Source organism: Nicotiana tabacum, chromosome 9 (genome assembly GCF_000715075.1).
Source record: "Nicotiana tabacum cultivar K326 chromosome 9, ASM71507v2, whole genome shotgun sequence".
Taxonomy (NCBI): domain Eukaryota; kingdom Viridiplantae; phylum Streptophyta; class Magnoliopsida; order Solanales; family Solanaceae; genus Nicotiana; species Nicotiana tabacum.
This window is the reverse complement of record NC_134088.1, coordinates 123,851,727-123,864,228: the sequence shown is the minus strand read 5'-3', so window position 1 is coordinate 123,864,228 and position 12,502 is coordinate 123,851,727. Positions and strand designations below refer to the sequence as shown.

General features: G+C 32.9%; 1 protein-coding gene and 1 long non-coding RNA gene across 3 annotated transcripts; one reads left to right on the top strand and one right to left on the bottom strand.

Annotated features, from left to right (window-relative positions):
• Positions 1-183: 183 nt before the first annotated feature.
• Positions 184-1,121, bottom strand: LOC107800331 (uncharacterized). The gene is made up of 2 exons (XR_001651382.2): positions 950-1,121; positions 184-810 (listed from the first exon to the last, which is right to left on the bottom strand). It is a non-coding gene; the product is annotated as an uncharacterized LOC107800331 (long non-coding RNA).
• A 1,514-nt stretch (positions 1,122-2,635) lies between these two features.
• LOC107800325 (linoleate 13S-lipoxygenase 2-1, chloroplastic-like) lies at positions 2,636-12,273 on the top strand. Of its 2 annotated transcripts, XM_075222219.1 has the most exons (10): positions 2,636-3,097; positions 4,937-5,205; positions 6,973-7,210; positions 7,872-8,189; positions 8,421-8,506; positions 8,885-8,995; positions 9,592-9,893; positions 10,457-10,723; positions 10,914-11,254; positions 11,773-12,273. In XM_075222219.1, exons 1-10 carry the CDS (start codon positions 2,752-2,754, stop codon positions 12,189-12,191), a joined length of 2,697 nt encoding a protein of 898 aa, XP_075078320.1. In that variant the 5' UTR covers positions 2,636-2,751; the 3' UTR covers positions 12,192-12,273. The 2 variants fall into 2 exon arrangements, with proteins under 2 accessions (XP_075078320.1, XP_075078321.1); XM_075222220.1 differs by lacking the exon at positions 10,457-10,723 and having other exon boundaries at positions 2,641-3,097.
• Positions 12,274-12,502: the final 229 nt, after the last annotated feature.

The window sequence follows — 12,502 nt, the reverse complement described above, 5'->3', positions numbered from 1 at the left end:
TGCCTTCTCTCTGTCCTTTTTGCGAAAAAATATTAGAACTCTGTTATCCTTTCTTTCATGAAGACAGATTTGGGTGTATAATGTATTCACAATGTAGTTTGATGCATTAGAACCATTAATACTCATTTATATGCTCACTTGGCAAGATTATGAACAGATAAATTTGACTATTACACATGATAAAAAACAATACTCAGCGTAAAACAACCTTGATCAGAATTTATTACATGTTCATCTTGACATGTGAAAACGCATAGCTCCCCCCTTTCCACTAGTTATATACAGATCAACAGTTACCAGCACAAATCTAATCTCTAGTGATGAGTTTCTCATAGAGATTGATAAGGATTTTGGAGTACTCTGCATATTGTTTTAACGTTTTGGTTTGAATGCTCAAATTCTTTGACATGATATCAGAACGAATATTTTATAACCAAAATTGTTCTTATGATGTCTAATAGTAACATTTATCTAGCAAGAAAGGACCTTTTGCTTCCTTTTGATCAGCTGCTAGAACCACATCTATAGCAATGTACAACATTCATCCATCCTTGGCTTCAACTTTATATTTAGATATAAAGATATACCGCGGCGGAAATTGCACAGCAATGAGGCTCATCTTAAATAGTAGTGCTGAAAGTATAAGGGAAAGGTGGAGTAGTCACTTCAACAGATCCATCAAGCATTTGAGTGACTTTCCTCATAGTAGGCCTCATCGTTGAATCTTCTTGGATGCACCAAATACCGACCATCACAAAGTACAAAAGCACAAATTGACAAAGAGAATGAAGTTCAAAATGTGGGACAACTCTAGAATCAAAGATTAAAAATCAGATTTTGTATAAATTGTCAAATATAAAATATAAGAGGAAAACATGAAGAGAAAAAATCAGGAAAGAGGAATTGAAGAAGAAAGAAGGGTCTAACTTCTAAGAGAGTAAGAGCATACACAACGAGAACTTGAGGGCATCCGGCTCCGGCAGAGGGTTGTAGCAGCGATCAAATCATCAAAAGATTGACAGGCAAAGAAATCTAACTTTTTGATTTGAGAACTAGAAAGACAGAAGGTGTGTTGGCACTTGGCTGTTTTTGTTTAAAATGAACTGTTTATTAGAAAGAGAAAACGCTTTATGTTTTATGTATTAAAAAGAATAAATTTTAGTCTAAAGTAAGTCAAAAAGTGTCCTTTGGAGTTGTTTGAGAATTACATTGTCGGTAATTTGTGCTTTTTGAAATTCTTTTTGTAGTTGTTCGAGAATTACATTGTCCTTAATTTGTATTTTCTGATATTTGTTTTGTAAAAAACAATTGTGCTTTCTGATATTTTTTTTGTAAAAAATAATAAAATAGCACACTGCTTCGAGCGGCATTCGAACCCACATGTTCTCTGCGCGAACCAAGAACTCTTACCATTGAATCCAAGCCTCTTTTGTTACTGGGTTCGGCAAGATATATTTATATAGAAACAGTAAATTTTTCAATACAATTACAGGGTCTCGAAAAAAGTCACTGAATTCGCCCGAACCCGCACCCTCTACTGTAGCTCCTCCCCTGCGTATCACCACTAGGGGCGTATTCAGCTCTTTAATACCTAATTTATCTGAATTCGATACTTTTAACGCGGAACATAAATTTGGGTATAAAAGTTCACAAATATTTGATTGAACCCATAATTTTAACAATATAATGGGTTCAATGCTAAAAATCTTAAAGGTTGAACCCATAAAATTTAAATCCTAAATTCGCAAAACGCTACTGTATCTAATACCCTCATGTTCAATGAACTATATACCTACCAAACTAAAGGGCTAGCTCATAGGTAATTTGGCAAATTGTCCTTATATACATAGTCTAGCCTTTTTCCCATCCAATCAGTGAAGGAATTAGAAATAAATGGATGCACATGTTAAATGACTTTCTGCATACCCTTTTTTATGTTATTAAATTTGTTTTAATATATTGATAGAGATTTGCTAATATTAGTTTTCAATCACTCGCACACACTCTCTCACTCTTTCACACACACAGAGAAAAGGAATTTGGGAGAAGCTGTTCGCACATTAATTTATGATCTCTGCAGACTCTCTAAAATATTGTCGCATCTGTATCGGATCCTTCAAAAATGCACTATTTTTGAAGGATCCGATATGGCGATATTTTCGGAGAGTCGAATAACATAGTTTATGATACTTTAAATCTACATGTCCTCGATGTTTACCCCAAAACTACTAGCATTAATTTTTAAAAATAACTTTTCCAAAACAAAATTTCCACCCATCAAACAAATACTCTACTAAAAACCATTTCGTATATATGGAAAATAAAATTTTCATGAAAAATGATTTTCATCGTACGCTCAAAGTAGTATAGTGAAGTTTTCCTTGTCCTTCTCCTTATAAGCTAGATTATCCACTTTTTTTCTTTTCTGTAACTCCTCTCTGCAATCGATTAATCTTCTCCGTACCGTTTCAATTTTATCAGATTCTCCGAAGGGACTAGACACAAATTACATATATCTACAACTACACGTTTATCATTTGGAATTATCTGTAACCCTACTTTCCATGCAATAACTAGAGCTAAAAGCCAAAGACATCACACAAAAAATAAAAAGACTCTATACTTACCCCAAGCTAAGCAAGAAAATGTCATCTATATAAAGAGAACCCTTCGCATAATTTAAAGCAAATCATATATCCTCTTAACCTTACATCCCAAAAATACCAAAGAAGAGAAAAAGAAAATTAAAGAATGTTGAAGCCTCAGCTTCATCAAACATCACAATCTATAAAAACCCTAATCCCATGGAGTACTACTAAATCATTTGTTTCAGGAGAAATCTTGGCCTCTTTTCCCATCAATATTTTAAATAAAAACCTTAGACAAAAGAAGAATTTTAGGGTTCACTATTATGCTGCAAATAGCACAAAAGCTGTGCTTAGTTCTACTGAGAAATCTACTAGTGTTAAAGCAGTGGTAACTGTCCAAAAAACTGTTGGAGGCACTAACTTAGCTTTAACAAGGGGACTTGATGATATTGGTGATTTGCTTGGTAAAACACTCCTTTTGGAGATTGTTGCTGATGAGCTTGATCCTAGTAAGTGCTCTCTTTTTCCAAATTTTTTTCCAGGTATACGGGTTGGAACGAGGGGCAGATCCAGAGTTGAAACTCATGGATTTAACCAATTTTAAAGTTTTTAGTATTAAACTTATTGACTTTTGAAACAGATATCTATGCTAGCTTAAAAGATAGGAGTATTGCGGTTCAATAGAACTCGGTCCGTTCAAAAGTAATAAAGATTTGGATTTAAAAAAACAGAAGTACCAAGATGATAATTTTCAAAAAATTCAAAAATTAAAGGACGTGCATTAGGCAGTATGGGCTATGCATTGCTAGATGTAAAATTAGTTTGAAATTCAAACAAAGACTTAATTAATGACACTACATACAACTTGAACCAATATTATTTGTGATGAATATATAATGAAAATATGAAATAAACAAGTTAGTAAGAATACATAAAATTTTAATATGAAAGGAACCTCTCCCTTTTCCGTTCCTTTTTAATCTTTTAGTCAATGAATAAATTACTGCAATTGGGAAGTGGTTTGAGGGTGTTTTTTTAAAAAGAAAGTTCTTTTTTCCACTGTCAAATTCAATCAAAATACGAGTCTATATAATTTTCACAAAGTTTTTTTTGAAACGGAAAATCAATTTTATTCCTCTTGTTTTATTTTACGTGAACTTATTTGATTGAGCACAAAGACTAAGAAAAAAAATACGAAACTTCTAGTCTTTATTATATTATGAGATTTATATGACTAAAAAATTAGTATTATTAAGGATAAAATCAAAAGTTTAAATTTAAGTTATTTCCAAATATTAAAAAAAAATCATTTTTCTTTTTCTTAAACAGACAAAAAATAAAAAGGATCAACATAACATGGAATAGAGTGGTAAAAGAAATGTCCTTCTGCATACATCAAATTTCAAATCAGCATCTGTTGTCTAACCTTTTATAATAGTGAAGTAAATAATTGTACTCTTTTTTTCCAACTAAGGCAATTAATTTTAGTACTTTTTTTTATAGTAAATAATTATACTTAGATAAGCCATTTGTGGATGCTATTTCGTTTGCTCCTTCTATCGCATTCACTCAGTTCAGAAACAAAATACGAATGTACGTAACGTGCAAAACTGAAGCAAACTGCACTTTGAACATTTTTTTCAAAATTGAAAACAATTTAAATAATTAACCCATAACTTTGAAAAATAAGTGATTTACGCTATTACTGAAAATTTCTACAGAATCAATTTGAGGCATTATATATCTTTAATATCCTCCCGTACATAGCACGTTATAGGGTTAACAAGTCGGTTGAAGATAAAAGTTTGTTTACCACCTCATCTTATTAAAAAAAAAACATAATCATGCAAAAGGCCATTCAATCTCTTTTATGCTAATTTCTTGCTTTATAATTGTTCAAGTTCTTCCTCATTTGTTCGCTACAAAAAAAAGGTAAAATTTAACTATGAAATTTGTCACTAATCTATTACTCCCTAAATAGCCCGTAGCTGATAAGATTTTTTGGTAATCCTTCGTTGAATTGGTTTAGCGACGGAAATATGTTGTTTATGTTGTTTAGCAACATCCGCACCGACATTAATTCCAGTTTTTTCTTTTGTCTTAATTACTAATATAATTTCCTCTCTTGTTTTGCGACTTTTATATTTAATTTTTTTCTTTTTGCAATTGTTATTCTTTGAATATTTTTTTCTTTTAAGTTTCTCTTTTGTTGGAGCTATCGATTCTTTAGTGACTCGAACCCACAACTTTAGAATTGTAGATGGAGGATGCTGACCATCCGAGAAATCACTCTTGTCGATATTCTTTGAATATTATTAATTATTTTGTTCTCTATTCATCTTTTAAAGAGGCTGGAACAGAAAAACCAAGCATTAAAACGTTTGCACATCGTGGACGAGATGTGGATGGTGACACACATTATGAGGCTGATTTTGTAATTCCTGAAAACTTTGGGGAGGTTGGAGCAGTTTTAGTAGAAAATGAGCACCACAAGGAAATGTATGTCAAGAATATAGTAATTGATGGCTTTCCCCATGGCATAGTTCATATTACTTGCAATTCTTGGGTTCACTCCAAATTTGATAATCCCGAGAAAAGGATTTTCTTCACCAACAAGGTTTGCCAAAAATTCCCTCTTCATTTATGCTTTTGTTTTTTAATTTTACCCAAAATAATTACTATCCTATTATATTTTTGGAAAAAGAGTAATGATTTTTTCTCATATTAGCCTAATTATAAGTATTAAAGGGCGGGCAATCTGATGCGCTAAGCTCTCACTATGCGCGGGGTCGGGGGAAGAGTCAGAATACAAAGGTCTATTGTACGCAGCTATACCTTGCATTTTTATAAAAGGTTGTTTCCACGGCTCGAACCCGTGACCTGCTGATCACATGGCACCAACTTTATCAACTTTATCTTTTACATATATTTCGTGATTTAGATATGATTTCTTCGTCAAGAATAAGAAATAGCTGGTTGATTTTCGTAGTGGATAGGAATATGATCTAACTATAGAAGAATGGATTCAAGTTATATTTTCCAGGTTACTGCTTAATGCTTATAATCAAATGCGGACCCAGAATTTTACGCGAGGGGCACATTATTCTGCTCAATCAATGCCCTCTAAAGGCTGTGTGTGTGTGTGTGTGTGTGTGTGTGTGTGTGTGTGTGTGTGTATATATATATATATATATATATATATATATATATATATATATATATATATATATATATATATATATATATATATATAGAGATTTCGGCCGAAGTTTACGGGGTCCGGTGACCCCTCACCCATACACATGGGTCCGCCTCTGCTTATAATAGAAATTTACTTGTAATTATTTTATAATTAGCGACTTAATTGTATAACCTTAATAAAACTCAGTAAAATTATCGTATCTTAAAATAAACAGTTTAAAGTACCCTATGAATCTTTGCTAATCACTATTATGTTCTTTACCTTCTTTTCTTCAAAAACTAAAAAGAATCTAATAATCACGTCCACATCCATATTTCACCATCCCAATTTCGTTAGTACCCGACCACATAGGGATAACATGATACACTAAACTTTCGCTATGCATGATATAGGGGAAAGAGTTATACCGCACCGACTCTTATATACACAGTTTTGTTATGCATTTTTACAAGAAATTATTTTTGCAACTTATAATATCCTGATCACTAAAACAATCTTATGGTTGCGTCAAGCTCCCTTTTGTACAAGACCACATATACTAACCTAGAACATTGTAGTGGTCCATTCCATATACAATGTTTTTGTTACATCTCACTTATAAAGTAGACAAATGTATTAAAAAAAGTATATTGTGGACCTAGTGGTCCTATTAATTGCATTTAATTATTATTACACAACCACAGGCTGCTCTTCTTGTGTACTACATTTCTTCTAGCAACATGTCTTTTGTCTAATGGGTACACAACAACATGCATGCAGTTAATTATCCAACGTTAAAAATAGTCTACTGACATTTAGGTAACTCCTAGGACTCATACGAGAAAAAAGAAAGAGATTAGACAAACCAGTAATTTCGGACACATCACTGGGCGGGGCAGTTCGGTACACTAAGCTTTCACTGTGTGCGGAATTTGAGAAGGACCGGACCATAAGGGTCTATTGTACGCAACCTTACTCTGCATTTCTATAAGAGGTTGTTTCCACGGTTTGAACACATGACCTCGTGGTCACATGATAATAATTTTACCAATTACGCCAAAACTAAAAAAAAAATTACTTCGTAGGGACGATTTGATAGTCAAGAGATTACAAATTTAGTGCATTACGTATATTTGATTTCAATAATTTCTTTATTGCAAAATATTTTCTAATTCCCTCTTTTATTTCCATATTGATACACAGTCATACCTACCATCTCAAACGCCAAGTGCAATTAAGAGATTAAGAGAAAGAGAACTTGTAATAATGAGAGGTGATGGATTTGGACAACGTAAACAATTCGAGAGAGTATATGATTATGATGTATACAATGATATTGGAGATCCTGATGCTAGTGATGATACTAAGAGACCAGTACTTGGTGGTAAAGAATTCCCTTATCCTAGAAGATGCAAAAGTGGTGGCCCACGAAGCGAGAAAGGTACTCCCGACGTTTCAATTTATATGACACATTTTTTTTAAAACAAATTCATGTCATTTTTCTTAGGATAGACCAAAAAGGAAAAAGTGTAACGGAAATTAGGACAAAAGGAGTATATACTATTTTTAAATAGACTTAAACTTATACTCTACAATAACAATGTAAATAATTTTTATATTATTATGTTATTTTCTGATTGTTTGTCGTATTGTCCAGATGCTAATTTTACTTATTATGGGTAGTTATCCGTGGTTATCTTTTAAGTGGCATGATAATATGAAATTTTTATTAAGTTTATAGAAGTTAAACTTTGATTGAATCTAAATTATATACATTAACAGTGTAAAATAACATGTTACCATAGTTTGCATGTCACCAAACTGCTTGTAAAAAAAAAAAATATATCTATCAGTGTACTGTAATATCCAATAGCAAGTTAGTTATCGTTTTTACCAAACTACCACGTAATGCTTATCATATAAATATATGTAATTATCTTATAACTGACCAGATTATGTACATATTTTTTACACCGTCAATACATAACTCTTTTTGTAAAGTTTTTTCTTGATCTATAGTGCAAAAATTCAATAGTTTCCAATGATTAAAAATTAAACTCAGAATTGAATTTTATACTACTCATTTTGTGGTTGCATTGCAGATCCATTATCTGAATCAAAGAGTACCTTTGCATATGTACCAAGAGATGAAGCATTCTCAGAACTGAAGGACTTATCATTCAGAGGCAACACCCTGTACTCAGTTCTACACGCGGTGGTGCCGGCGTTGAAGTCCGCCATCAATACGGACGACGGATTTCCACATTTTCCGGCCATTGACTCACTGTTCAACGTCGGAGTAGACCTTTCACCCCTTAACGATAAAAGTAGCCTGTTGAATATCATACCAAGGCTCATTAAGGCCATTTCTAATACCCGAAAAGGTGTCTTGCTCTTTGAAACCCCTGAATTGCTTCAAAGTAAGTCCCCATTATTGCTCGGATCCATCAAAAATTCATAAATCAAAATATTATATTGAGAACTTATATTGCTCGGATCCTCAAAAATGATGTCACGCTCATCTGAATTTCCAACAATGCATAATATATCTGTTGAAAATAAAAAATAAAAATAAACTAGAAGTAATTTTATTGCACCTTTGGTAAAGTTCTTGTAAAAATCTAAGTTAAATATTTTCAACGTTATTGCAGGGGACAAGTTTTCTTGGTTTAAAGATGTGGAATTTGCTCGTCAAACCTTAGCTGGTTTGAACCCATATAGTATACGCTTGGTTACGGTATGATTCCCTTAATTAGTTATTTTTATTTCATTTTATCATACTGTATTACTTAATTATTGTTTTAGTGCTGATCAATCCTTCTTTTTTTCTTGTTATAGAAAGATTATTGCTCATTAAATAGGTCGTTTATAAATCAAGGCATACATTATGGTTAAAAGATGAAATTATCGATAGAAACACATAACTAAAAGGGATTTGTACACAAATAGCCGGCCGGATTCGTTTAGTTTTCCTAAGCAGTATACATAGGTTATACACGTATTATATATGAGTTATACATATAATATATATTCGCCGGTTATTTTTAGTATAAACAGTTGAGTGAATGACTATTTATGTTAATTCTTTGAACTAAAATACTTCATGAAAAAACAGGAATGGCCATTGAAGAGCAAGCTAGACCCTGAGATATATGGACCTCCTGAATCAGCAATCACAAAAGAGCTAATTGAGTTAGAAATTGCAGGATTCATGACTGTTGAAGAGGTATATATAAACAAATCCTTTGTTTTGATATATATATATATATATATATATATTATGAGAAAAACACATATTTTATATTTTCTTTGTGGACACACGATATCCAACAGTTGGCGGAAGTACACAAATAATCATTCTTAGGGTTGTTATTTAGGAATCAGCCAACGCCTATTTTGTCCTGAAACTTTAAAATAAAAATCTTAATTTCGGTACAATTTAGGACATTTGTATCAGAAAATTGTAGCAGCCCTTTAGAGTGGCTACTTGGTGTCATTTCTAGCCAATGGTTGGATCCCTTTATTTGCATAAATGGCTTCTTTTAGGCCAGTATTTAAATTATCCCCCCCCCCCACCCCCCACCCCACACACACACAATTATTCCAATGAGCTAAATTTGTCTGAAAAAGAATAGGATTCGTCCAACCACTTTAAAGGTGAAATTTAGTCCATTGAACTTACAGGGGATATAATTTAAACAGTGGCCTCAAAAAAGGCCATATAGTGCAAATAATCCACCGTAAAGTCTGTGCTTAATTATACAGATCTGTACATAGTCTTCCTTCTGTCTTAACTAATTCTTGAATTATGCATAAATGCAGGCAGTTAAACAAAAGAAGCTGTTTATTCTAGATTATCATGATTTGCTGTTACCATATGTGAACAAAGTGAATGAACTCAAAGGAAGTGTGGTATATGGATCAAGAACTCTATTTTTCTTGACACCAGATGGCACATTGAGACCTTTGGCCATTGAGTTAACAAGGCCACCAGTATGTGATAAACCTCAATGGAAACAAGTATATTGCCCTACTTGGCATGCCACTGGTTCTTGGCTTTGGAAGTTAGCTAAAGCTCATGTTCTTGCTCATGATTCTGGCTATCACCAGCTTGTTAGTCACTGGTAAGTGATCAGGACACATGCATTATATCAGCTTGCTATTTGGCCGGAAAAGATGGTCCGAATGTCCAACTTCTTATCTCACTCATCATTTAGAGGTTGCTTAGATAAGTTTATATTATAAATAGATTGAACCAGTTTATATTTATTTTTTAGTTTATCTCCATGTTTGGTAAATATTAAAAGTTCTCATAAACTAAAATCTATAAGTAGGTCACTCCCATTTTAGTCATTATAACGTAAAATAAGTTTTCAAACACTTTCTCCCCTAACATATGAACAACACTTAATTTCAGTTTCAAGACTTCTATTTAAACATGTAATTGCTATTTTATAAAATTAATTTTAGTACTTATAGTTCGTTCAACACTTGATACTTATTAGCTACTTTGAATCAGTCGAACCAAACGGGCTCTTAGTAGTTTTGAGTAATTTATGGCTCATGTTATTCCAATTTCTGAGATTGAGAAACTTAATCTAAGTTCCATTGCCAAAAAAGATAAGTAAAAATTATCTACTTTCATCTAAATATTAATACTTGAAAAAAAAATTTCAAAATTTTGCAGGCTAAGAACTCATTGTGCTACAGAGCCATACATCATAGCAACAAATAGGCAACTTAGTTCAATGCATCCAATATACAGATTACTGCATCCTCACTTCAGATACACAATGGAAATAAATGCCATAGCTAGAGATGCTCTTATTAATGCCAATGGCATTATTGAGAGTTCATTTTTCCCTGGCAAATACGCCATGGAGTTAAGCTCGGTTGCTTATGATCTTGAATGGCGATTTGATCGACAGGCACTCCCTGAAGACCTCATTAGTAGGTACTAATTTACTACTATCTGCGTATTTTAACATGTCAAAATTTTCATGTTACTGGTCCTATTTATTATGGAGAATTACATGCAATTATGTTTTAAGTGATCTGATAGTATAAAAATTATTTACACTAAGAATACCGAGTGTTCCATTTTATCCTTCCATATAACATGCTATTTGTGCAAACTTTAACAGGGGAATGGCCGTGAAAGATCCAAATGCACCATATGGTTTGAAACTAACAATAGAAGACTACCCTTTTGCAAATGATGGTTTAGTATTATGGGACACCCTTAAACAATGGGTAACAGACTATGTCAACCACTACTATACAGAAACCGAACTCATAAAATCCGATACAGAACTTCAAGCTTGGTGGACAGAGATAAAAGATGTTGGACATGGTGACAAGAAAGACGAGCCGTGGTGGCCAGAACTAAAAACCCCAGATGACTTAATTGGAATTATCACAACAATAGTTTGGGTGACTTCTGGACACCATGCAGCAGTAAACTTTGGACAATACAGTTATGCAGGTACTCACCTTAGCCTTTTGCACTAGTTTTTCATATTAGTAATTTCACTTATTATGAACGGTTGCTTTTGTAGTTCTTTTAGGTGATTTGCTGGTGTAAGAGTTGTTTTATAGTTACAATGGACAGTTAACTTATAATTAACTTTTAGGTGAACTGATAGTGTAAAAATTCTTTTATAATGCCAGTGTATGGAAATTAAACTCATTTTAAAAGAGTTTAAGTTTTATGCACAACAGATTCACGTCATTGATAAGGTTATTACGAGTACATCCTTGATAAGCATTAATAGACAACTTGACAAAAATGGTTCTCCTAACCAACATACGAAAACATATTAAACTACACTGATATCGTAAAAGAATCTTTACATTATTTGTGTAAATAAAAAGGAAATAAAATACATTTTCATAATCCCACTTTCTCAAAATTTATTAAAAATGAAAGTTTCATTTTGTACTAATTGAATTTATGTTGTCTCTTCACTTCATAAAATATTGATTTTGCTATTGCATGTGTAGGCTACTTCCCAAATAGGCCAACAACTGCTAGAGCAAAAATGCCAACTGAGGATCCAACTGATGAAGAATGGGAGAATTTCTTGAAAAAACCCGAGGATGCACTATTACAATGCTTCCCTTCACAAATCCAGGCAACAACAGTCATGGCAGTTTTGGATGTTTTATCAAATCATTCTCCAGATGAAGAATATCTTGGAGAGAAAATAGAACCTTACTGGGCAGAGGATCCTGTGATTAACGCAGCGTTCGAAAAATTTTCTGGAAGATTAAAGGAACTTGAAGGGATTATTGATGGTAGAAATGCTGATTGCAATTTGATGAACAGAAATGGAGCTGGAGTTGTGCCTTATGAACTGTTGAAACCATTTTCTGGACCTGGTGTTACCGGAAAAGGTGTACCTTATAGCATTTCCATTTGATTTTCATGACATGAATTTTGTAATAAGATGCAAGTGAAAGAACAATAATGCAAGCCAAATGTGCTATTTTTTCTTTTGCAAATGCTCATTTATATGCTCACTTGACAAGTTTCCCAAGTGAGCAAGAAATTTCCCCTTGAAAATTAGTCTTTGACCGAGCAGAAGAAAACTTAAATTCTGGATCCGCTTCTGACACTAGTAACGAGCCAATTGTCATATCGCTTTCAGTTTAGGACAATGCAAAATTTGGTGGTAAAAACAAGCAGTTGAGTAAGAAATGAAGTAAATTCACTTTGTCCATTTTTTGATTC